Genomic DNA, 27,801 nt, shown 5'->3' on the forward strand with positions numbered 1-27,801 from the left:
ACCCATTGAGCTTCAATCAAAGTCAAGCTTTAACGACCCTTGAGGAGGTGACACCCACCTACAAATATGTCTTTGTTGAACCACCCCCAGCTTAGCAATATTACTAAGGTTCACAACAATGTCAATAGTAGATATCTCTACACCTTTCGTAGAAGCCCAACAAAATGCAATATCCAAGGTCTTGTGCTTTGCAGCTTCCACACACTTCAATTCGCCTTCAAAAATTCATCTACCTCTTCCTTTCCACAACTCCAAAACGACAGCAGCTCTAAGTACCTTCCAAATGATTTTCTCCATTTTCGGAAGATAAGAGAGGTTGAGATGATCTAGAACATCCAAATGCCTATCTAGTTAAACCAAACGAATCAAAAGTGGTTCCGTAGTAGAGGTGACCAAAATGGGAGCAGCCTAAATCGTGAAATCAGGGTTATCGAAAGTCCATGCCCAAGTCTGTTAAGCAAAAGAGTAACGCAGAAAGGGATGGTCACCATCGCCCTCATTGCTCTTGCACATCATACATACATTAACCAAAATTCACCTTCTTTTCATGAGTTGGTTCATGGTTAAAATCCTCCCTAAAGTCAACACCCATGAGGCACCTCAAAAATTTCACTAGAAAAAGTCGTTTTTTATGCCCAAATATCTTCAAATTGATCGTCTCGACCTCAAGATGCATGGACATGAAAAAAACATGAATTCCAAGTTTTGAAAAAAGTGCATCTTATATTGCATATTTGGACCGTGATTTTTCAAGACTTTCAAGTTTTCATAAATATGCTCGATTTACACTATTTTTAAAGCTTTAAATTTTATAATTATATATGAAAATATATTTTAATGCTATCACAAAGATTTGCAATATTGAAACCACATTTCTTGAAATTATTTGAAGGTACGCTTTACTTTGATTGTTTACAGCCTAGGCTTTATATAAACCGCACCCAATATAAATAGCTAGGGAACATCAAAATCCTACTTCCCTATCAATATTGGATTTTAGATGGAGACGCTCCCTAAGGACCATAGCTACAGTATGTAACTCAGGAAGCATACTTTCCTGTTCTTGAAGCACAGTTGAATTCAGTAGTTTTCATGTTCCCCTTTAGCTAAAAGGAAGATATATACATTGAAACAAACATAATAATAATAATAATAATAATAATAATAATAATAATTACATTTTATTATTACAATTATGTAATGCAAACTAAATAACAAACAAAGCCACAGTACGTGCTGCATGGTATGAGAAGCTATTATTTGAGGGCCATAGGCAAGGGGATCTCTTGGCAACGAACAATTCCGGCCGCTCCTCCAAAGCAAAGCCATCTCTCGCTACCCTTGTTATTGTTCCATCTCACCCTATGCATAGCGACGATCTTCGGAGGGAAGGTTAAAATTGTCTCACTGGTTTCTCCCACTCCAATCTTCCTCATATCTGATCTCATTTCCTCGCCCATTCCACTCTCAATCGTTCCTATCGCGGCTGCTGCTTCTTCCACTGGTCCTTGGCTACCTGCTCCTTCCTCTCTTTGTTTACCAACATTTGGCTTGCTTGTTTGCCTCTTCTTCGAACTTGATAGGGTGGGTGTGCTAGGCCCATCACCATCTGAAAACATAAAAAGGATATATCATAGGTTTTAATTGATTTCCAAAAACAAAATAGCTAAAAATTTTGCTTATGAAACGCTCCTTCCAGTCATTTTCACTCCTTGCATATACATGAAAAAAGTATATATAAGGGTGAGGCCCTAAACAATCAAATTAAGGTGCACCTCAAAAATTCACTAGAAGAGGATGTTTTGATCATCTCAAACTCAAGATGCATGGGCATGAAAAAAAAATGGATTTCAGGTCTTGGAAATAGTGCTGCATCTCGTAATGCATTTTCTAGACCGTCAATTTCAAGTTTCATGGATCTACTAGAACTACTCTCTTTTCAAAGCTCTAAATTTTATAACTAGAGGCATAAATTTTCAGGCCATCACAGCGATTTCTAGTACAGAAACAGCATCATTCGACACTATTTGAAGGTGCGCCTTATTTTGATTGTTTAGGGCCTCAACCGTATACAAACCATTCTCTCTCTCTCTCTCTCTCTCTCTCTCTCTATATATATATATATATATATATATATATATATATATATATATATATATATATAGCAAAAGTCTTCCCAATGCCTATAAGCAAAAATGAACGGTGATGAACATAGGCAAAATCATTGTTCATTTTTGCCTACAGGCGTTGCGTAGTGTTTACCATATATATATATATATATATATATATGGAAGCATCTATAAAACGCCTACAGGTGAAGTTCTACAGTACTCCACCTACACATCATCACCGTCCAAAGTTCATCACACGATCACAGTTATCCGGTAGTATTTGAATTTTATAATTATTGTACTAATCAGATTTATCTAAAATTTGGGACGTGTGTACATATAACCAATTCACACCAAAATAAAATATTAAAAAAAATAATAGTCATAAAATAAAATGACGAAATTACCCCTGAAACTTTATAGGAGTATTTTGTGTATTTTTTATCTTTCAAATTATTTGTTTTATATTTTATTCATGTGCATCTCATTAAAGCGCACACACCTACAAAATTTCAGATCATTATGATTTGTAAAAAAAATATCACTATCAAACATTTGTGAATGTGTGATAAACTTTGAACGGTGATAAAGGTATAGGTGAAGTACTATAGAACTTCACCTATAGGCGTTTTGTAGTGTTTTAATATATATATATATATATATATATATATATATATATATATATATATATATATATATATATATATATATATATATATATATATATATATATCAATGACAGAGAGAGAGAGAGAGAGGGTCATATGATGCTACGATGCACAAGCATTTTGCATGCTTGGTTGCACCTTAACAGTGAATTACAATTGCAACTTATTCCTAATCCAGGCATATGGGTAGTGGGTGGATTCCAACAGCACCTGAATCTAATATAAATGCTACAAAATGCAAAAACAGCCTAAATGACATATCAAACCAGCAATTATTTGACCTTAAAAATAGAAACGGTATGAAGGATTTCAATTCACCTAAAGCTTGTAAAATTAATATTGCTTCTTGAATCGTACCAGGTGGAAGCACACGAACAGATGTCGGGGTATCGCAAAATTCATTAGCAGATAGCTTTATTCGAACTGGTTTATCAGGGGGAGCAGTCATGATCTTAAGAATCGAACCTTCTTCACAAATTGATCCAGAAAGATAGTGGAGGGTGCGATATCGCCTTGATCCTTTGTCCACTGCTTTGCTTGTGAGCTTTTCACAATGAAACACACCAAATAAGTATGCAATGCCATCAGAGGCAAGCATGTAACAAGTATGACCTCGTGCAAGCAGACATGCGTACGAGTGCGCACACAGCACAATTGTTACAATGAAAAAACCATATGTAGATAAATTTGACTAGCCACAACTTTGCGCCTGAAAGTATAGGGTTTAAATGAAATGTTGTACAATGAGAGCACACGGGAGGAACCTGGAATCGTATGGCAGAACCTTCCACACCACAGTATGCAACCAAACCTGTGCATGATTTCACTTATTCGTTACAGTTCAGTTCAAAGAAAAAGTAAATGTTTTCTTTATAAGTAATAAAGTATTTTTAATTAAAAGCAAGATAGATCACAAAGAAGGCTTCACATCTATAGGGACATAAATCGAAAGAAAGAAAAAAAGATAAGGTAAATCAATGGCTACAATTACTGTCAGACAAAAACCGAAGCTACAATATACATGAGAAGAATACATGAAATCAATGGAGTTAAAGGATCTTAATTACTAACAAGAGTAGAATACCAGTTGCCTGAGAAATTTGCACGCTCCAAATTGCAAATGGGGAACAAAAATAACTTTGCAGTCCTTGAAGTGGTGTTCCAACGAACGGTTTCCCAGTAACAGGAACATGAGATGTGGCATTCAACAAGCTCAAAATACGTAGAGAACCATCATCTAAGGATAGTATAACACATCTAAAGAAAAGAAAGCAAAATGAGATCCTCTCAAACAATAACTGCAATAGTCGCACTAGTGTAATCCTACGAAAAAAGCATGAACATTTCATTTCTTCGTGTCCAAGAAATGCTAAAAGCATAGAAAGAATGGAAGTAAATTCAAGATGAGATAAATACCTTGGGTCTTTTGACCAGTCTATGCTCAAAATGACTGCTCGTGACAAGTGAAGATCCCACAAAGGGCGGAAGGGATCACTGCAGTGGTTAAGAAAAATCATGAATCTCATCTAGTAGCTCATGAAACCTTTGAAATGGTTTTGACAAGAAATTAGGGCGAAGAATTGTTGAATTTTTCAACAGACCCTTAAATATGAGAATACACAAAACAAGAACAAAAATAATTGTTGAAATAACCAAGAAAATGAGATTCACATTTGATCTAATAGTCAAAAAAGAGAGACTAATCAGTAAAGCTATCTGAGATGCTTAAATTAGTATTCCAGATGTCAAGATATAACATTCATATGCAAGATATCAAAAAGCATATATGTTTAACTTTTGTTAGAAATGACTATTTTTAACCCTTCCAAAATAGCCTACATATTCTTTTATCAAGGATCCATCAATAGAGGAACTGCTATATGCCCATGTTAGGATGTATATCAGTCTTTAATTTCATTATGTGCAATTTATTTACAGGTTAGAGGGTAGTTTTGTCATATTATTGTATAGGGATATTCATGTGCTTTGCACAAACAGGCCATCCGTAACTATGGGATTAGTTTCTAATTTTTTTGATGAAAATTCTCTCCAAAAGTTTGAGTCTAACATGGTACCAAAGCTAGGGTTGAGTAAAAAACCCTCACCTGCTTGAATCTATAGGGAAAAACAGTCCAACATATAAAAATCAATTAATACTCTATGAGGAATCTATCTTTGAATTTGGATCAAAAACCTAAATCTCTAAACAGCTCAAAACCCTAGATTTCTGATCAGAGATCATGAACTGTAGCAGTTATGTAGTGGAACCATAAGGATACTGTAGTGATCGCTTTAGTGGTATTGTAGTGATCATTGTAGTTGTCCATAAAAATGTCAACACTTCCATATAATCATTCAAAACCCTAAATTTCTTTTGGGATTGTCTTCCCTAGTTCTGCTGATCCCTTCAATATACACCAGTGTTTAAAAAAAAAACAAACAATGACCCATACCGGTCCACTACGAGTTCCGTTATGGATTAGAGAACTGGAGCAGCCGACCGTTCTCTAAGGAAATTCTGTAACAATAATAATTATCCCGGGGAAACGGGGCAAGTCCAAGGGCCCCAAAGATCCAAACCGCCCACCCACCAGTTCCAAGCCGGCTAGGGTAGTTATGAGCTGGCCCGTTGGTTTTTAAAAGACTGATACACATATAGGAGATTATTGAAGCCAAATAAAAGAAGTTTCAATTATTGGGTTGGGTGAGGGAGGTCAAGAGTTCAAACCCTTGAAGTTTGTTCCAAAAAACCAAGCAAGCTTTCCATTTTCTAAAGGAAACAACTCAAGTCATAGGTCATCAAGGTAGTGGCGGGCAAGAATGTAACGTCTTGTGTTCGATTCCTACCATGGGCAAGGGAACCCTTCCCTACTGATCAACCCCAAAAGGAAGTTCATCTAGGGCTTAAAGAGGTTTTTCAATTTCTCTCAAATATGTTAGTATAGATCTCTTTTTCAGGTGTTTTGGGGCTTCATTCAAGAGTGCTCAAGTCTTCACTCAAGAGTGCTTAAGTAGCATGAGTTCTTCAATAGCACATCTCTTCAAACTTAAGCCATAATAGGTTCTTATGTAATGTCTCATGGATCCCTTTTCAAGATGGCACCATAGTAGGTTCTTTAAGCACTTTTAGGCCCTTCTTGGTGATGGATACCAATTGTATTATCCAATTCTCCTCATTCTGTCAGGAAACTTGACGCTGCTGCAGTCAGTCACATGATAGGGAATAGTGTTAAAAAACCCAGCGAGTTTGACTTGGACACACACGAATTAGTCACACTCAGCAGCCTGCGAAGCCTAGAAATCCTAACAGGAGGCGGAGCAAAAATCTGAACCACCTTTCTTCTATTTTGTCTCTCATTTGAGTTTGTTTAGATCTCAAACTTCATCGCTAAGCTCTTTTCCCATCCTCTATTAATTGAAAATATCAAATTCCACAAAAATTAAAAAAATTTAGATTTGTGATCTTTTTTTTTTTTTTTTTTTTTTTGAACTTGCCTTTGGCCAAAGATATTTTCTAGCGAAGCTTCCACAAACCTAGCTCGATCCACCCTAAAAATTCTTCCTTAAGACTATTGTTTGCAATTTATCGAATCCAAGGTTTAATTTCTGAAAAAAAAAAAAGAAATCCAAAGTCCTGGGTTTGGAGAGATTTTGAGTACTAAAATATTATTTCAACAAAAATTTCAAGAGCATATTCCAATAAAATCAACTTTTAATTATTGTTCATTCGACAGTTGTTGGAAATGATTTCGAATTTGAATCATTTTAGGAATCAGAATCGCGGTAGGCTAAAAGATTCATGTTTCGCAATTGACATCCATACAAGAGGAATTGTGCGAGATGAGATTCCTATTTTATAGAATCGAGATTCAACCAAAATGGAATTGAAATCCCTGCATAGATAGAATCGAAACTCCTAGCTCTATGAATAGAGTTTCCGGCCTATTTGGAATCGACTAATATGGAACCGAGATTCTGATATCTTTGGATCGAGAAGGAACAGTGAGGGAAACAATACATATCTCAATGACATTCATTGACCGACATGCCATATATGCATGTTTTATTATTTGTAGTATATTATTTCTAACATCTTGAAGTTGCAATCTTTCCATTTCATACTTAAAGAATTAAGTAGAGAATGTGGACTACCACTTTCGTTCTATTGGTCATTTCATACCCAAAAAGATGACTACACCTTTTAACTTGAGATTGGGTGTCTTGCTCGAGTTGTTTGATGCCTTGAAAACTTCTAAACATCATTTCTTGAAAAAAAAAAGAAAAAAAGAAAAAAAAGGAAGCGGTAGAATTTCGGTAAATGTGGAAACTAGTTTTAACAAGTTTAGAATCAAGATTCACTAATTATGAAATCAAGAATCAGTAAATATTGGAAACAAGATTCTATAAGTGGTGGAATTGAGATTCTAGACTTCAATGGGTTCCATGAAGATTTCTTGTCAGAAACGCCGAGTTGGAGTTTCGAATAGGAATCGCAACCTTCGATGAGAGATTCGGGTAACTTTGTTTCATCTTTTCCATAGTTTTTCTCAATTTCTATAACTTTTCATATTTTTTAGTTCCCTTTTTAAATTTTCCTGAATTTTCCCCATTTTTTAGGATATTTGGCTAACTCATCCAACTCGAGCAAGGCTCAAAAAGTCGACTTAGGACTTGCTTTGGCACCCAACAAGCTTTGGAGGCAGAGGTTTTCAATCACTAAGTGGAAATATAGGATTACTGCCATCTTCAAACCCTTTTGAAGGAAATCAGTCCGTCTACACTACTAACGGTTCAAAATTTTGTATTAACAAAATAGGCTCACTTAACATATATTTGTTTAATATCGTTTGATCCCTTGTTAATTTTGTTTTCACAAATAGTCTGTTCAATTAATTGATCAAGGTTGCTAGTATCTATTTATTCATGATGTTCACCTAATACGAGAAATATTGAAGAGGAAAACAAGCAAGCCAAATGGGAGAGGCCATAAAGTAGGTCAATTCTTTTAAATTACTTTTAGAGGCATGTTATTAGCAGTTCATCAGTTGCAGTAGTGTCACCTCAGTCACTCCACACTTTAGTATCTCTGGTATAGGCATCTATGTCATCTTGGTTTTGATAGGCTCACAAAGTTATTTAAGTCAGGAACTATCTCCTCTCCATGTAATAATCAAGAGAATTTCACTAATGAATTAGATTGTGATAACTAAGAGCATGCCAAAATCTCCGCATTGCCTTTTTCTTTCTAAAAACGTAAAAGAATATATGTGATCTTGTTCAATATGACATGTGGAGTGTTAGTTTTCTAAAAAAAAAAAATATGACGTGTGGAGCCCTTATACGATACCCAAAATTGGTTCCCGATATATATGTTAGATTTATGGATGATTACTCTCATCACACTTACGTACATTTCCAGAAAAACAAATCTAACATGTCTGATGTGTTTGTTACCTTTCACAATATCAAATCCAGTTTGAAAAGGACATTTAAGATTCTCAAGATTGACTTTGGTCCCGAATACTCATTTAAGAAGTTGATATTTGTTGAATATCACCATGTTAGATTTTATTTATTCTGGCCAATGCTAGTTAACCTGTTGGTGATGCAATTTTTAGAAATAGCCATTATCGTAGGTCTGTGTACATTATTAAGAGCAGCCTTGGCTGTGGTATTACCTGTCATGTTTTGTGTGTGGTATTTAAAAGGAAAAACACCTTGGACATGCGCTTGTTTCTTAAATGCCTTTTCTATTGAAAACATATCTTCCTTTGCTTACTGTTGGATTGTGTGCTATCTAAAATCACCCATATAAAGACATTCCCATATTTTGTGGGATTGATTGAGATATTCTAATATTTGTGGGATTGATATTGATAAGGTTCCTAAAGGAAATAGAAATTCAAAAAGATTATGACTATTTGATGGATATATCTCTTGGTCTTTTGAGATATATGTTATATCAATAGGAAGTTTCCTATTTTAGGTGGATTCCTAATTATATATATGAGATGAAAGTGCAGAGATTTCGTATGCCCTATTTGGGTCACCACATGGAAATGATGGTTCCTCTAGAAAGAGAGAGGGAGGTAGAGCCTTTTGTGTATATGACATGTGATCTTGTTCAATATGACATGTGGAGTGTTAGTTTTCTAAAAAAAAAAAATATGACGTGTGGAGCCCTTATACGATACCCAAAATTGGTTCCCGATATATATGTTAGATTTATGGATGATTACTCTCATCATACTTATGTACATTTCCAGAAAAACAAATCTAACATGTCTGATGTGTTTGTTACCTTTCACAATATCAAATCCAGTTTGAAAAGGACATTTAAGATTCTCAAGATTGACTTTGGTCCCGAATACTCATTTAAGAAGTTTCAAGATTTATCAAGTCACAATGGTATCACCCATCGGAGTATTTATAAACACAACCCAAAGTAAATGGGGTTGCAGAAGATAAGAACCAACATATTATGGGACTGCTCGTGTGCTACTGCTACAATCCATCATTCTTGGTGGTTTGTTGGCAAACGTTGATTTTGACTACTATTTATCTCATCAATAATTTCCCATAAAAGTTATTGATGATGTCTCATCAATAATCTCCTCTTTGGTAGTCCCAGAAACATTTTTACACGGGGCAACATCCTCCTTAATACCGACAAAGTGTTTCTTGAACCGCTAAATACCCCATTAGTATCTTTTCCATAATAATTACACTTAATACAATTTTTGTCATTTGGATTCAGGTTATGAATATACTTCCAACCTGGATCACAACTTCTAAATGAACCTGGAGAAGATAGTTCCATAGAACAAGGCTCATTTTCTTCTTTTTTTCGTTCTACTAAATTCAATATTGTCTAATATAATCCCTAATAACTCTTCAGAAACATTTTTACAAGAAGCAACATTCCCTTAATGCCGATAAGGTGTTTCTTGAATCGGTTAATGCCACAATTGGTATATTTTTCACAAAAATTACACCTTATACAATTTTTATTGTTTGGTTTCGGACTATAACTATACTGCCAACCGGGATCATCTCTTCTAGTAGAACCAGAAATAAACCTATCCAAATGACAAGGATTTTGTTCATGTTTGTGTTTTACTAAGCTCATCTATTCAAGAACATTTTTACAAGGGGCAACATTCCCCTTAATATTGGTAAGATATTTCTTAAATCGATTTATGCCTCCTTTTGTATCATTTTCACAGTAATTGCATCTTATGCAATGTTTATCCAAAGGACTCGGGTTATATCCATATTCCCAACCTGACCACCACTTTGACCACCACTTTGACTAGATCCTGAAGAAGATATCTTAAAATAATACAAGCAATCTTAAAAATAAAAATTTGCACTTACTTTGATTGCTCAATCTCTAAAATTCCACCTCTGAGAAGTTTTCTAGTGCTAAAATCTTCAAAAACGCCCTCCAATAGGCCTAAAAAAACTCCAAAACTAAACCTAATCTCAATGGGTGATGTTTGAATCCATTTCTCGTAACTTTGAGAAACCCTTCGATCCAATAAAAATCACAAAATCTAGTTTTTTGAGGTTTCTCTCTCTCTAAAATGGGTTCTAATGGGTTCAGATTTCAAATGAACCTAAAACCCAACTTTAAATCTTTATATTTTCCAAGAAAACCAACAAATGCCCCTCAACAAGGGGCATTTCCACCCCTGGGTAGGGTGCATGCCCTGAGCACCCAGCCTAGAAAGGTACACTACCGCCTTGGTGGCCACCCATGGGCAGACCGCCTAATTTGGCTGCCTAGGCCTGGGTGAGGCTCCTAGGCCATCTGGACCGCCTAAGAGCTGCGCGGTCCTCCTTTTGAAACAATGACTCATTCTGAGGATGTGTAAGGAACAATTGAGTAAGCGGACAGGGACATCAAGGTATTATGAACTTTTGGCTCCTCCAGCAAATGTTCAGTCGATGGGAAGTGGAGGTGTGATTTTGCCAACTGTGTGGCTAGACATGTTTGCATTGTTTTGACCATACATTCATTCCTTTTCTACTGTAGAGTAAGGTGCTTCTTGTGACCAACTGGGAGGTGCTTCATCCTCCAACCATGGCCAGCACGAATCCCTAGTTACTGCTACATCACAACTCAATGTGCAGCAAATCAATGATTCTGCGATTCTGGATTTTGTTGTAGAAAATCAGGGATCAGGTGATGCGAGTAAGTTATCTACCTTATCCCCTATTCAAGAAAATGTATGGCAGTTACTAGTGCTGCTAAGATCCACCCTATCACACTCATAGGAGATACAGTGATTTCTGCCGCCTCAAATCAAATGTAATTTGATTTTTGTGTCACAACTTGTTTATCAGTAAAATTCTAATGTCACGTTTTCTCCATCATTTTGTTTCTTGTTAAGGATCTTCACACAAACAAGGCGTACTTAAAGGGAGAAGATGCGGAAACCACTACGCAGTTAACAAAGCTTGATATTCCTCAAAGTTGTCAATGCCCCTTTTGGTGTCAAGTGTTGATGCTTCCGATAATAATGTGGCTGGTTTGTGGCATTGCTGCTTGGGTCATTTTCATTATGGTTTACTAGATAACATTCACGTCAAAGAAATACAGCCGTCCATGCAAAAGACCTCTCTCTCCGAATTGTAAGTATGTAAGAGTCATCAGCTCCCATTCATAATAAAAGAGTTTTGTATCCCTTTGTAGTACACATTGATGTTTGGGCGCTCGCTTTTTTATGTTACTTTTGTTAATGGCTATAGGCATCATATGTGGATTGTTTTCTCCAATCCAAATCTAAAGACATCAGTACCTCTTACCAATTTAAAGATTATGTCGAAGCATGTTATTTTTCAAATAATCATTAGTCTATGAGTGATGCCGGGGTGGATACACTTCCAAAGCCCCTACCAAATTTCGCTGGCACACCAGAAGTCTTGCCCACACACATCTGCACAAAGTGGTATTACCAAATGAAAACATAGGCATACCGCCATAACTGAACTCCATGATGCATTTGAGTGGATTGATGGCAGATCTATGGACCGAAGTGTTTCATACAACTGTTTTCTGGATCAATAGGCCGCGATCCAAGGCATTCCAAAAAGAAGGGAGAAGAAAAGGCGGCCCGTGGGGTGCCGGCGGGGGAAGGGGGGGGGGGGGGGGGAGGGGCGGTTGTGGTGGGGTGTGTGTGTCTTTGGGGGTTGGGCGTTTTGGATACTCCCTTATCTGCACTACATGAAGTTCATCCTGATTATTTATGTTTATGAATTCTTGGATGCATATGTTACATCCATATTGACAAAGCTTCATGTGATAAATTTGCACTGAGAGCGGAAATTTGCAGGTCATTTGGCTATGACAAGCACCATAAAGGGTGTAGATGTTTCAGCCCCAAAACCACGAGGATACATGTATCCAGGCATGTTGTTACGATGCAACCTCATTTCATGTGAGTGGTCTCCCAAATGATGAACCCAAAACAATGCAAGCAGCCAACATTTCTCATGCCAAACTGGGTATAGAGGAGTCTGCTCATGAGAAACTATCAACTCCCAGTGCTATTATCTATCATCACCTCTAATCTACAAATGTCATCGACTACAAAAGCTGCTCTTGGCTCCCACATGACAAATGCATGCACTGTTACTACTTCTTAAGCACATAGTCAGCACCTCCATCACCATCATAGTCTCTCTGACCAGCAGCGTTCTTCCAAACCCATTGGCACACATACCACTACGTCTCCATCACCCTCAACTCCAAGCTCTTCTCCCAGTTTGAAATGTGAAAATCCAGTTCCAAGTAACTTTCGGCGACTTCCTGATAATCAACAGAAAAAGCCACTTATCCCCTATCAATGCAGGGCAGCATTGACACTTCGCCGAGTCCTATTGATCGCACTCTATGACCTTCTACTTCATACATTGCAGCAAATCGTTTTTTCAGCCAAACCTTCTTGTGATGAACCCCTAGTCCAATTTGGTGATCCACACATAAGGCATCTGTCCACATTGGGGATCCACATGTAAGACATCCAACAGGTAAACGTGTCAACCATGGTTCAACATCATGTAGAACCCAAACACCATCACCAGACCTGTAAACAGCATTGATAGGTGGAGGCTACTAATTCAGAAATGATGTCTTTGCTCACGTGGAACCCAGAAACTGATAGATCAGCTCTTAAAATATGATTGGCTATAGATGGGTGTATAAGATCAAATACAAAGCCGATGGAAGCATAGAACAGTGCAAGGCAAGACTAGTGCCAAAGGGATACATATAGGAGTATAGTCGCGATTATGATGAGATTTTAGCCTATGGTAAGGATTGGAACTATTCGTATTGTTTATTAGGAGTCTGGGAGTTGACTATTCATTATTTTCTCAAGAGATCATAGCCGAACTATTCTTTTGTGTGTGAATGACATTGTTATCACAAGTAGTTCTCCCTTTCACATTGAGAACATCAAGAAACTTCTTAGTGATACCTTCCAGATGCAAGATCTTGGACGTCTTTGGTATTTTTTTAGTATTGAGGTGGATAGAAGGCCGAACGACCAAACATATGTAGTTGACATACTTAAGCATACAGGCAAGCTAGATTGTATGTAAGCCAATGCATGCACTTGCTGCCCTTAACTCTCACCAGAAGATGCTGCAGGAGACTCAAATCTTGAGGAATACCGCGGCATTGCCGTAGCGCTATGGCATTTGTGTTTTACCAAGCCTGATATCATGTTTTCTGTGGACCAGATTTCTCAATACATGCATTCACCCAGGACGACCACATGGAAGCCAATGCATTCTTTGTTGTATCAAAGCAACGACTGCCAATGGACCCGTTTAATTTCATCCTACCTTGCCCTCTTCGTCGACATCTTTAGTGGTGGTTGCCTTCTCCAATGCGGGTGGGAACACTTGTCACTTTATCTCAGGGTACCATGTTGACCTAGTTCCTCATCTTGTTTCCTAGAGTAGTCGGAGCAAAGCTTGATGTAGCATAGAGGCCAAGTATCGCTCCATGGCAGCAGTTATAGCACAACTGTCTTGGATTTGACATCTCCTTAGAAAACTAGATCAAAAGATTTCTGCTCACTATCATATCGTAACAACGGAAGCGCTATCTCCCAATCGTTAAGCCTTGTTCACCATGGCAAAACTAAATATAAAGAGCTAGACCAAGACCTTGTTCAAGAGAAGCTTGAGGATAAAAAAACTGAAGCACCCATCGTGAGTAGTAAGCCCTAAAAACAGACATTTTTACCTAGGAACTTACATCCATCAGACATTGGTTCTCAAAGCCAAACTGTCTATGGCATAGTTACTGGGAGCGGGAGCGGGAGCGGGAGCAGGAATTGTTCCAGTTCCAAAAGTGGGAGCGTCAGATCGACGGCTGCCCAAAGCTCCGGAGCTCAGGGGGTGAGTTCCAATGAGGGTAAAAGTAGCGGATCAAGATCCCGTATGAACAAGGAGCGCGTTCCCAATACATCGGGATCTAGATTCTTATTTAACGGGTACGCGTTCCATGTCAAATGGGCCCGTGTTCCCATATGCATTAGGATCGCGCTCCCATCAACAACAAGATCGCGCACCCATTTAAGAATGACCATGTTCCTATTTGGAAAGGATCGAGCTCCATTAAAGGAAGAATCGCGTTTTGTGCATGATTAGTTTGTGCTCCCATCGCAGAACTCCACTTGTATGAAAATTTGGCTTAAAATATAATTCTTTTATTTAAAAGTTAATTTTACTTAAAAGGTTTCTTTTAGGAAGTTCTTGGGAGAGTAGGAATAGAGTTCCGGGAACGTAGGGTTCGCGCTCCTAAAATTCTAGGAGCAGGGATCTAATTTATTCAAGAATGAGACCTATAATTTTAAGGAACGCGTTCTGTGTGACAGAGGGATAGAGATTCTTTGTGCATGGGATCGAGAAATCTATAAATAGGAGCAAGCTCCCAAACAATTTAAAATGAGTTCCGATCGAGATTCCGGTCATGGAATGCCGAAGCTCGGTTCCGGAGAGGGAGCGCCGCCCTAATTGGGCGCTCCCAGTAACTATGGTCCATGGTCTTATCCCATAACCAGATTAAGGAGGGATGTATTGAGGACAAGGATGTAATCTGATGTAATTTTTGTAATATTCATTATGTATAGGAGAAGCATTTCTAATATTTATAATGTAGATGGGTAGTTTGGTATTATGACTAACCCCAATTCATTTGTAAGACACACAAACGCACGGACACATATATAGAGAGTTGGATGTCCATCTCTAAGGGGATATGGAGTTGGACGTATCCTCCATATTGCTTCAACTTCTTGCCTTGTCTTTTACCCATGATCCGATTTTCTTTCAAAGAAACCGAGATAAAAAGAGAAAAAGGAGAAAGATGCATATCAAATATTAAAAATGTAATTATAGAATCCTCAAATAGGTTAGTAAAAATGAAAGAAAGAGTGAGCTATCACGAACCGTATGTCCCAAAATCTCAAGCTGCCGCTGTGACCAGCAGTTGCAAAAAAAATTGAGCTCTCCTCATCACTGAAGTTCAAAAACTCCCAAGTCTCAGACATAAAACAAAGATAATTCGAGCACTCATGGAAAAGGGATTACCATGTCAGAAGTCATTAAAGCAAACTGAACACAGAAACAAATCAATGGAAAAAGCCAATTTCAGAACAGAGAGCATGCAATTTTAGTTTTTAGCATTTAATTAATATTACTAAGTTAAGCGTTGATAGAAAATGGAAACTAAGACAAAGATGTAGGCCCCAATTGGACCTCAACCATAAAACTGTCTTAAACTTGTGCCTGACAGGATAGTTTACCAACTAGGCATGCCACTATTCATGATGCATGTTAATGAATGGTGAATCCCGCTTATTTAGAAAATGCCACCAACTGGCCCTGTTTTGGCCTCAGAGAGAGAAGAAAATAACGCAATTCCTATCACCAAACATGGACACGGTTCCACTTGATTATGACCATTGAAGAGTGCCTATTTCCACGATTGCCAGTAAAGGCAACTAAACAAAAGGCTATGATATGGCAACCTAGACGTCCAAGTGGGGCCATATAAAAGAAATCTCCAAGCACACTGAAGTAAAAAATAAAAATAAAAATAAAAGGAATATAAAAAATGAACCCCTTCTATTATCTTGCTTGACACAAGGACCTCAAAATGGATCCAGTTCCTGCCACTACCTAAACAATGCCTGATGAATGGTAGTGTCCTTACTATAGCATTCCCAGTAACTAAGATTTCTGGTGGATTATAAAGATGTGCCTAGCTGCTTCAAGAAGGCACACCATGCTCAGGCATGCTTATCGCCCCAGTCTCCTACACAGTTCTATACTGAAAACATGGAGAACAAGATAATTATTCAACATTTAACATTTTCTTTATCACTCCAATATTATCATTCATTAATATTATTCTTCTAAAATAAAAACCTGACGATATAATTTTTTATTTTCTTTTCCAATAAATTAATTTCCACTATTACTGCACAAAAATATAGCATAAGAATATAATTTTGATTTGCTTCTTTTGTAAAACTCCCAATCATGAATCACCAACATTTCTTTAAGTTCAAAACCTCTTATAGATCCCTAATCAATTGGTCAGGCTCGGTAGTTCATGGGACTTTCCCACTCACCACTAAAGTGAGCGAAAACGACAAGAAATACCCTTATCTATGGTCATTTTCCCCCCAATAATGAACCAATGTAAATGTAATTTCCGAAGTGGATGCCCAAGCAGGCCCATGTGAAGCAGGATTGCCATGCATGATAGATCGTTCTTAATGAGTAAAACTAGAGTGCTAGTGCAAGTGAAAACCGATAGAGCATAGAATTCAGGTATCTGTTGAGAAGATAGACTGTGTTAAATGAACTGCCAGTTGGGACTCAACATCAAAACAAAATAAAACAGAAATTGTCGAAAGAATGTTATAAATACAAAAATTAATACTTAACTTTCAGCTGGACACCAAGCAAGAGCTCTGATAGGGAGATCATCAGCTGTAAAGCAAAGTATGGGCCTTGTATCTGCACATCAAATGGAAATATTAAAAAGAGGGATATGATAGTGTGTTCCAGCTGGTTCACTAAAACTGGCACCTAGACAACCGAAAATACCAAATTTCAAGGTACGGTAGAGACTGCAAAAATTCCTGAACATTCTCTTGGACCACAAAAACTGATACAAGAAAAAAGAAATGGATTTGAAGCCCCACAGATGTTTCATATCTACTGCAATTCTAAAATAAGATCTGGACCATCCATTTCAGTGGGTGATAGATTGAGGAGATTTGGAGGTTATTCACAGCTCCAAACCAAGTGAATTCTAGGGTGTTTCGAATTTTTAGGTACCCTCGAGACAGGAATGTGATTTTCCTGCACGGGAAGAGCACAATATGGCAACCTTGATGGAACATGTTATAATTCCTTAAAAGCCAGATCCCCAGCATTACATTATTTTGGGCGAAATAAAAATCGAGAGTTAATTCTTCTTTATTACATTACATTTCATTTCCCTAGGTAAAAAGTTGACAGAAGTTCTTTCATAGTTAAAATACAAGCAATGATGCAGTTAGTTGAAACGTTATATTAAGAAACTCCAAAGGTGAGAGGTACCTTTGGAGGAACCACTTGCAGAAAACTTCCACAAAGCAACCTGGGTAGAAAATAGGTCCCAAAATCATTTCTCATTAATCAACTAGCATGTAAACCTAGAGAAACATGCAATACAAAAATTATGCACATTTACATTGGTAAAAGAATTAAAGAGAATGATCTATGGCATAATAGTATTTTGTAAATTCCTACAAAAGTTGATCAGTCCTCCCACATAATCAGTCAAATTAACATGTCATACACAGATGTGCAAATGAAGTGATACAATGGATGTATATAATACCAGACACAATTTTGGAGCATTATTTTTCTTTCTTTGCATTCCTTTGAAAAATCAGAGGCGACATTGGGGCATCATAAAAGCACGGAGCTTAAAATACTCTGGTTGGTCGAATGTTGTGAAGAGGATGATCAGGTGTCAGTGTGCAAGTGAACAAATGTATATGCTATTGCCTGACACATAATTGTGTCAAGAGAATGTTCAGACATGACAGATTACATCAAAGCAGTTATGGGAAAGGTCTATTGACGAAAAATGCAATAGAACAACTGCCTTTTTATCAAATGTATTCTATGCAATAGAGGAGCAAATGCATTAAGAGGAAACCTAAACTGAAAACCAATGACACAACATTTCCATCATAAATTAAAAAAAAAGTCAAGAACTTGAATATTACCATTCCATCATGGCAACCCACTAAAATTAGATCGTGAGGAATTGTTGGTGACCACTCCACCGTAAGAGGTATACTGTTTGACACACCGTCAGTAAGCATAAGGAGCTGCTCAATAGACTAATAACGCCTTTTGAGAAAATTCATTATTTTTTAATGTTTCTCATGGCATTATCATCATATCCAAAATGAGAACAAGTTGGACAGCCACAATATCATTATATCATCATGAGTTCACGTAAATCATCAGTGTTTTGCCTAAGACAAATGTAGAACACGAGCTGAAAAAATAAGTTGAAATGTTAACTAAGAATAAAAAATTCCATGTCCTTGTGTTTTCATTAATGATGACTTATAGGCATCACAGATTCAGTAAATAAATTAAAGGATGTTTAAACAGAACTCCACTTAGAAGTTTCCCAATTCCTTCCAAACTAACAAAATATCTTCAGTTTGATATAGAGATAATGTGACTCGTCAATCTCTGATGAGCAAGGGGGAAAAAATGGAAAGAACCTTCTGTGAGACGAAATTCTGAATAAGCTCCAACGCCAATAAGGATTGCCACACTATTGGTAAAAAATATCCATTTCTTTTCAACACCTTTTGAACCATGTAGATCATATTATCGATAGAAAGAGAACCAAAAGTTTCAGTAGCAAGAGTAGCATAATAATAAGAGTCATAGGAATAGTATTCAAAACTACTGATACATTTTTCATTTCTTTTTTTTTTCTTCTTTCAAGCCCTTCTTAGAAATTGTTCAGTCTACTCCACATAGCAACAAGCAAAGCCAGTGGTAGCAGCCCCCTACTAAGCGAGTTGCTTGTGTGCATAGCAGGGCAAGTGATGGGGAAGCCAGTGGTAGCAGCACCCTAAGGAGAAAGTGCTTTGACGCATATAGGCTACACATCCAAGCACTTTGTGGTGGGGGAAAAGCTAGTGCTTTGATGCCAGCAGAGGTATATATTTTAGAGGATTGTGATTCAGGCAATGTTTTCCAGCAAGAAGATTATAGCAGCAGGAAAACATTTCCGAGGAACAAATTGCAAAATGACTGCTTTCTTGCATGCTAGATTTGCCAAAAAAGACGGAGGGGGCTTCTCCACATTCCTTTGTGCCACTACCACGAATTCCTGTGTCTCCATGCATTTACCATGAGTCCATCATCTGATATGGGGAAAGTGCCTCCCATGAATTCCTAGAGCTTCTTGATGCCGTTCCCCGTGTCATTCCAAATCACCCAAATTATTTATACTCTGTCCTTCTCTTGTGCATACAAACTCGTCATAGTTACAAAAGACATTCCAAATCCAGGGAATCATGACACATTCCATCATCACACTTGAATCCACAAGTGACATGACTCTTGAGAACAAGAGCTGCACCCTATTTGAGGCTTGAGAACGAGAGCTGCCTCCCCAAATTTCCAGAAGACATTCCAATTCCAGATAACCATGACCCATTCCACCTATCTAGTCAAATGAAAGTCCTCATCACACTGGATTTGAATGCACAAAAGTGACATGATTCTTATTCCAGGTAACCATGACCCATTCCACCAATCTAGTCAAATGAAAGTCCTCATCACACTGGATTTGAATCCACAAAAGTGGCATGACTCATGAGAACAAGAGCTACACCCTATCTGAGGCTTTCCTCTTGCATCAGGGAGTCTAAATGAATATTCAAGAAAAAAGGACTCCATGACTATTTACAGGGAAAAATAGCGGACCAGGTATGAACTAATAAAAAACGTTAACACTTAAGAGCAGTCCAGTATCATATAGATGTCAGACAACTCAAAACCTCGAAGTCTGATAACCATGGAACGGTGCCTAGAAAGACCAGGGAGTATCCGATGTCCCGGATATCAGATTGCAAGATTTTCCTTAAGTTACTACAAACTTGGTGGTCTGGTATCACAAATATTGGACCCCTCAAAACTTTAAAAAAAAAAAAAAAACATAAGTGTGGAGTGGTTTGATATTTAAGATATCGGATGATGCTAATATAACATTAAAATATTAGTTTCGGGTTGTCCTATGTTTCTAACATCAGGCAGACCCAGAAATTGGGTTGTTCAGTATCCAAGGCCTCAAAAAGCCCAAATTATAACAATTTTTTTTTTTTTAAATTCCTACCAATCCGATGTTAGGAACATTAAACCGCAGAGCAAAACTGAAAAAAATAAAGTCATGGGCCTAAGCATATATTCATAGAAAATATTGATCATTACGTAATACTGGAAATATTTTCAGGTCCTTACGTAATTTTCAATATACACAGCACCATTTTGTACTCTTGACAAGCTCAGGCTACACATTGAGAAAACTCAAGTTATGATTATATATATATCACATATGTAGCACCACTTGCATGTAAAATAACACACAATATCACCATAAGAAAAAAACACATTATGCTTTTGAGAGTAACAATTGCAGAATAAAAAAAGAAGTTACTTGAAACAGCCCCAAAACTATCTTTACCTCTGCCTATTCCCACATTGCAACTTTGAGCATTTAAAAACAGGCAGTAACTTCACAAAACGGGGATCAGTCCCCTTTCGACTTTTACAACCATACAAACTCTTGAGCATAACTGGAGACGGGATTTCCCATCTGCAAACAAAATAAAATGTTCATGTAGAAAAATGAATGAGTTATAAGTAAACAGAAAATGGAGGAATACTGCATTGGAGTAAACTAGCTTTTGAATGAAGAAATTTCTGGACGCATAGGAAATTGATTCTAACATAACAAAAATACAACTACAACCTATAAGCAAAGACAACAATAGAAATTACTAACAAATCTATCAGAGAAAAAGGAGAAGATAAAAAGCATTAAGTAACAGATGAGAACTTCTACATATGTTCCTTGCAGAGTAACATACACTTGAATAGAACCATCTCCCAATACTACAGCCATGAAGCCCAGGCTCTCATCGTTTTCCATGTCTTTCCCATTCGGTGGTCTCCATTTCACATCCCAGGCCACTTTTCCTTCATGGGTCAAGCATAGCGCGATCCTAGGATAAGCAAGCTCCTTTGATAAAACAGCACTTACTGAATCAACCTTTGTAATAGCACCATTCTTATTACCATACATTTGAGCCGTAGAAGTTTTATTCATCTCAATCAAAGCCAATGATCCCATCTGAGAAATATTATCAGATGCCTTTGCCCTTGCTTTATCTTTGATTCTGCTCTTGCCCTTAGAAACCACAGTGTCTTGAAGGTATGAAGAATCTGTGTGGTTAAAGCCAATATGGGTTGTTGTCGTTGGCCCACCAACAATATTGCTAGTTCCAGGCATAGAACCTTCATTCAACGTCCATGCCCTCCCACATGTACCTTCCATCACATCATCTACAGTTTCGCTTCTATCTGTCATCTTTCTTACTCTTGATTTTTGTGGCAATAGAGAATCCCCTTTTGTACTAACATTCAGAAGTGACCATAACTGGATCATGCCTCTCCCACTCAATGGGACGCCAATCTTGTGAAATGAACAATCAGGAGGATGAGCAGAAATTGCAAGATACTGAAAAGGAAGAAAGTGGGATGTGTAAGTCACGACACTAAATGCTACAGTACAATACCAAATTGCTCCATAACACATTGGATTTGGGTGCCAGTAGTTGTGATATATTAATGTTAACACTCGTGATTTTCTTTTTTCTTTTTTTGGTGATCATTTACACCAGTGACTAAAAACTTGAACTCGATGATCAATTCAGTCCTTGCAAAAACCAAGATGACTGACTGAATTGAACAATACACTGGAAAAACTTGGCGATCATTTTTTTTTTTTTTTTTTTTTTTTGTGGGGAAGCATAAAAAGACTAAAGTCATCCCATGCTGGGTTCAAACCCTGCTCATCACAAAGTCAAAAAGGAGGTGCTAACGTATAGGAGTATGCATTTAGGAGACAAGATATACAAAACCTAATACATTATCATTATTCAGGTAGTCTGAGTTTTCAATTATTAGACATAGCAACTTCCCGAGTCGAGTTGACTTAGCGAGTTTTTCTGAGTTGAAACATATTATTTATTCACTGGTTGGCACTCTCTTAAGCATTAAGGAATTGAGCTCCACAGCAGAAACAGAAAGCTATGAGTGCTATAAGAAATCCAAAGACATTCCTAATGAATAAATTTATGATAGTTACAACAAATAAATTTAGGGCAGTTGTGAATTCACAAATTAGAATTCAATTTACTACTGGGCTATGCTAGAGTAATAAACTCCATAGGAATATGAGTGGCACAAGTCTATCTCAGAATCCAGAATTTTAACAGTTCAGCCCACTGACTATTGTTGCCATTCTCAGGTATTTATGACTCTTACTTGGCATAGGTAACAGCTTTGCTCAACAGAGTTCACATTATGCCCTCAAAGAGAAGATCTTGATCATCATTGATGGTGATAGCCCCAAGGTCATTACATGCACAAGTAAGGTAGCCTCTCCTCCTTAGCACTTGGCGATGATATTTGGTTAGAATTGCAAAGCTGATGTACTGGCAAATATTTGTGTCTCAAGATAGTCGATAGATAGTGGCTAGGGGTGACATCGGGCTGCGCACAGGTAGGGCTGGCAAGCCAGAACCCAGGCCGGACCCTGGCCTGGCGGTAGACTCCTGACTGAGCATCACACATGAAGGCTAAGCGAGGGCCATAGAACCTCCTTATCGACAGAAAAGTTTTGCAAAAGACCCACAAATCCCGTACGGACTGGTGCTAAGTTTATCTATCTCTCTCCTGGCAAGCCACTTCTTTAGACCAACAAACCTATGTGAGGGAATACCTTCAACTCGACTGATCTTAGGTGGGAGGCAGGGTTGGCCCAGCATGGTGCAGGAATGCCCATGCATATGTGGGCCAACAGCAAAAACCCTTAGTGTGAGGTCTTGTGCGAGTGGCATGGATGGATGGCCAACGTGGTGGGACTTGTTGGATAACTGAGACCAACAAGCTGTGGGTTGGGTAGTCGAACATGGGCAGCATGACTTAATAGGACCTAGGCATGGACCATGTGCTAGAGGCAATTGAACACACACCTCGTGCGCAAGTGCCTTTGACCACAATTATCATGTGTGGGAAATTGGATTCAAAATCTGTGACCACCCTAGACATAGGCTTGGGTAACAGCCATAGACCATGTGGGAGAGGATGACTGTACATGTAGTTAAGAAGCATGTAATAACCGTAAAGTTTGAATTGGCATTCATGGGCAATAATGACCCATGGAGCATGTTAAATACACACTTAGCCATGTTGGCAACCACTGAACGTGGGGTATGGACTGGTAAAACTACCACACTAAGTGGTAAGTAATAATGGTGGTGCAGGCTTTAATGGTCATATAAATGAGGGTGACTGTGTGGGTGTATATTAAAGGATATACAACCCCCTTGCCGTCACCATTGACGGGCATCTGTGGCTGCATCTGAGCAAGTTGATAGTGAATAAGAGTGGGCCATAGCCCTTTTCCATAACTTGTGTGTGACCTTGTATGCTTGTTGTGTCCATTCATCTTGCATGAGCCTTGCTTTAGTCTGGGTTTGACTTTGGCTTGGTATCACATGGTTTGTTTAAATAGAAAGCTACCTCGCATGATAACTGGTATTAGAGCAAGATTCCGTGAACATGGCCAGAAGGCCAAAATATGGGTGCGTGTTAGCCACTTTGAAAAGCAGCTGGCACAAGTCATGGTCCAAAGGGCCCAAGCTGGTGGGTTGAGGCAGAATTTCACTGCCTTGAAGGTTCAGATCAGTGTTATGGAGGCCAAATGTGGAGGAGCTGTCACACCTATGATGCTCCAATATGGTCTAGGCTTTCATTTTGCGGGGCACATAAGGCAACTTGTGGTGGTAGTATAATTACCCGAATCTTGTACCAAGTCCGCGATTCTAGTCAGGAATCACAATCCCGCATTTCCCATGATGAATCACAATTCTCATAATATAGGAATCACAATTCCCAATTTCTTGAATCTAGCTCCAAATTTTTTTTTAATCCCAATTCTTGGAAGTTGGGAATCAAGACTCCATCTCACAAAATTTGTGATTCATAGGTGCACAAGAGCTGGATTCAACATGCATGAGACCTTGATTCCAATTTTTAGGAATAGTGAATCAATGTTTTTTGGAAGCTAGATCCACGTCATCAAAACCTGGGGTTCATAGATGCACTGAACAATGTTTCGATCAACATGGAGTTGAAGTTATAATAACACGGAATCAGGATTCAAAATTTAAATGCAAATTTCTAGATCTATTGATTTATTAGCAAAGTATGATAGTAATGTCTTTTGTAGGTAAGTGTCAACCACAATATTCAACTTTCAACTTGAGCATTGTGTTTATCAATGATAAACACTTTAGTTCATCACCCTCCTCATGAAATTAGAAATTGTTTCTCACTTTTGATAGACCCCGATGTTGAAAGGATTTTTTATTAAATCGTCAAAGCACATGGCTCTCTAGGAGCTCGAGGTCCACATCACAAAGACTCATAATCGAGTGAGAAGATGCATATCTTTCTTTCATCATCAAAAGATGCATAAAAAACACATACAACATCTTGGTTTGGGTCCTCGCTTTCGATAGACCCCAACATTGAAAGGTTTTCCAATAAAGAATCGAAGCATACGGCGCTCTAAGAGCTCGAGGTCGACATCTTAAAGACTCTTTCTAGTTAAAGTTGCAGTTCCTCATTTCCTCTTCAAAATAAGAAGGAGAAACACATATGATATATTGTTTTCTTGGAGTCCTAGAAACTACAAGAAGGAACACAAGTAAGGGAGCTCGACCTTGTTTTTATTAGCGGTGACGAGTTACGTTAAGGGCACTCAATACACTAAGACTATAGTTAGGAGAGGGCTGTAAAAGACATCAATCCGAATAATATGGGACCCTTGGATATCATATTCATAATATGGAGTCCAGAATTCAAACTTATAAATAATATAAAACTCTAAATACAACATCTTAGTATCCAGAATCCAAAGACCAAGCATGTTGCATTTTCCAACCAATGTTGCATTTATATGATTCTTCCGACCCTTTAGATGATGACATAGCTTGGTACTAGCTTGAAAGACCCAGATATTGCATTTTCCTCATAATTCAAAGACCACAAGAGGCCATAAATTTTGATCACCATTAAAACCCATTTCCATTTCTTTTTTTTTTTTTTTTAGGGGTTTCAGTCTATGCCCCACAAAATATACAATGAGACAACGAATAATGAGCATTTTACTTAGTACCGTATACCATAGATGATCATTAATAAGCATTTTATTGATCACCCACCAAACATGTCCTACATAAGTATTTGGTTATTGCAAGCATTCTATATGAACATCTTACCTTGAGGTGGGGTTGAGGTGAGACTTCCCCCCACTTCGTGATTTATAGTTTGATAAATCTATTGGGTAAATTCGCAGAGATTATTGTATATTAATGCATCTCGAAAGTCTATTAAGGCTTTTTGGCTCTCACAACATCATAGTCTTTTTTTTTTGAGAATGTTAACATTGTATTACTATAAATTATAAATACAAGCAGTATCCCCTAAACAGGGGTAAACAAGAGGATAGAAACAGCCAGAACTATGGCAACAAGCTCCCATACAATTAAGAGAGGCCAAGGGCCCCCAACCTCTAGGGGCCAGGGCCAATGGGACCAATGGCACCCTGTTTAGCCAATTCATCCGCTAGAGAGTTACTCTCTCGTCGGACATGGTTCCAAGAGACAGAAATCCCCACGCACATGTGAGCAATTTCTTTGAACACATAGGCAAGGTTCCATGGGTAGGTGCTCGCCGACAAAGCCCACTAAATGACGTTGTGTGAATCTCCTTCAGCTATTTGAGGGAGGGACCTGCTCTATTTGAACAAGTAAATCCCTTCAAGGAGGGCAAGCTTCAGCTGTTTGCGCATCGTCATGGCCGATAAACTTGGAGAAGCTGTCGAGGATTTGGCCTTCCTGGTTATGAAGTAGGCCACCAATGGCGGCAGGCCCAGGGTTGCCGAAGGAGCACCCATTAAAATTTAACTTGATTATCCCAGGGCCCGATGGTTTTCAGAAAGAGGATCTTGCTATCATGAATTGCGACAGAAAACACAGGGGGAGCCAATCACTCAAGAAGGCTGTGGATTCGATCCCTTTGAAGTACCTATGATTTGCTGCCCAAAAAGGCACTGAAGATTTGAACTTGTCGAAGAGCACCAAAGAGGAGAAAAACTAACCATTGAAGATCCGGTTATTGGGCTCGATCCACACTGTCCAAATGAGGGCCATAGTGGAGGCTTTCCAAAGCAAGATCATTGACTTCGGCCAAGGGTGAGGGCGAAGAGCCAAGAGCACCCCAGGGATGGATGGTGGAGTAACCCATTGCCAATGGAAAGGCGAGAGAAGGCGACTCCACAGTTCACCCGCCAGTGGGCAATGGATGAAAATGTGGCCATTGGTTTCCTCGGCTTTAAAACACATTGTGCAACGGTTCGGCATCGGAATCCCTCTTCTCTGCAGCTGGTCGACAGTGAGCGCTCTTTGATGAAGGGCCACCCAATTGAAGAATTGACTTTTGAGCGGCACCAAACTAAACCAAGCCTTGGCTGCCACAAACGGGGGGTTGAGGGGGAAGGTAGGGGACTGGCTGAGCTTCCTGTAGAACAAGGAGACCGAGAACACTCCCAAGGGGGGATGGGCACCAAATAAACCTGTCGCCGCCCAGGGCAGGGAAGAAGTCGACTCCAACAGAGCCGACAGTTCGAGGAGTTCAAGCAATTCCTCCTCAGTTGGCGGCATTCTAAAGGTTGGAGTCCAAACACGCCTGGGGCCGAGCATCCAAAATACGTTGGCCACTAACTCCTCCCCAACGAGGGTTAGCCGAAAGATGGCAGGAAAGTGATCAGCAAAAAGGGAAGCACTGAGCCACAGGTCAAGCCAAAATTTCATCCTCAGTCCTTTGCGCACAAGTACGCAAGTGTAAGGGTCGAAAAACTTGCGAATGCTAAGCAACGTGGACCAAATTCCAGAGCTTCTGTTATACAACTTAGGAGGGGGCAGCCAAGAATCACAGTCTTGAAACCCAAATCATAGGTATTTAACCTTGTATAAATTGTAACATTATAACTAAGGGTTCCTGAAATTCCTTGAGGTCCTCCCACAACATACAATTTGTAAATGTATTTTATTCAACATTTGTGTTTGGATCTTGATTCCGTGCCATTAGAACTTGATTCGATGTTGATCGAAACATTGTTTGGTGCATCTAAGAGCTGCACATTTTGATGGTGGAATTCGCCTCCAAACAACATGGATTCGCGATTCTTAAAAAATTGGAATCAACGTCTCGCACAAGTTGAATCACATTGTTGTGCAACTATTAATCATAAACTCTATTATATGGAATCTAGATTCCAACCTTCCAAGAATCGAGACTTTGATAATAATTTAGAAGGAAACATGATTCATATCTTTTAGATTCGTGTTTCATCCCGAGAAACAGGGAATCACGATTCCGGGACCTTGGTACGCCATTCGGGTAACTATTGGCCAAGCCAAGGTTATCAAAGACCCCGATATGGGACAAGTGTTTGAAGAGCATGTCGGTGTTAAGGAGGGGAAGGCTTATCAGGCCTCTTTCCTTAGTTTCAAGTAGGGTTGCCACCAAGCCGAGGGCCGGCCTGACCCGAG

General features: G+C 38.6%; 1 protein-coding gene across 5 annotated transcripts in view; it reads right to left on the minus strand.

The window, feature by feature from the left end:
* Window positions 1-931: 931 nt before the first annotated feature.
* LOC18441339 (Transducin/WD40 repeat-like superfamily protein) overlaps window positions 932-27,801 on the minus strand; it is a 73,765-nt gene continuing 46,895 nt past the window's right edge. Inside the window, exons 6-16 of one of the 5 annotated variants that reach the window (XM_088851998.1) lie at window positions 20,986-21,635; window positions 20,580-20,711; window positions 18,091-18,163; window positions 17,414-17,453; window positions 16,752-16,825; window positions 15,248-15,315; window positions 4,196-4,273; window positions 3,864-4,036; window positions 3,544-3,590; window positions 3,137-3,323; window positions 932-1,609 (exon numbers count right to left, since the gene is read on the minus strand). In XM_088851998.1, coding sequence (XP_088708124.1) covers window positions 1,257-1,609; window positions 3,137-3,323; window positions 3,544-3,590; window positions 3,864-4,036; window positions 4,196-4,273; window positions 15,248-15,315; window positions 16,752-16,825; window positions 17,414-17,453; window positions 18,091-18,163; window positions 20,580-20,711; window positions 20,986-21,635 — 1,875 coding nt within the window. In that variant the 3' untranslated portion in view covers window positions 932-1,256. Of the gene's footprint in view, window positions 1,610-3,136; window positions 3,324-3,543; window positions 3,591-3,850; window positions 4,037-4,195; window positions 4,274-15,247; window positions 15,316-16,751; window positions 16,826-17,413; window positions 17,454-18,090; window positions 18,164-20,579; window positions 20,712-20,985; window positions 21,636-27,801 lie in introns of those variants that run through there. The other 4 variants (XR_016044502.1, XR_016044503.1, XM_088851999.1 and 1 more) reach the window with 4 other exon arrangements.

This window comes from Amborella trichopoda, chromosome 11 (genome assembly GCF_054954075.1).
Source record: "Amborella trichopoda isolate Santa Cruz 75 chromosome 11, AtrichopodaSantaCruz75HAP2 v2.0, whole genome shotgun sequence".
Taxonomy (NCBI): domain Eukaryota; kingdom Viridiplantae; phylum Streptophyta; class Magnoliopsida; order Amborellales; family Amborellaceae; genus Amborella; species Amborella trichopoda.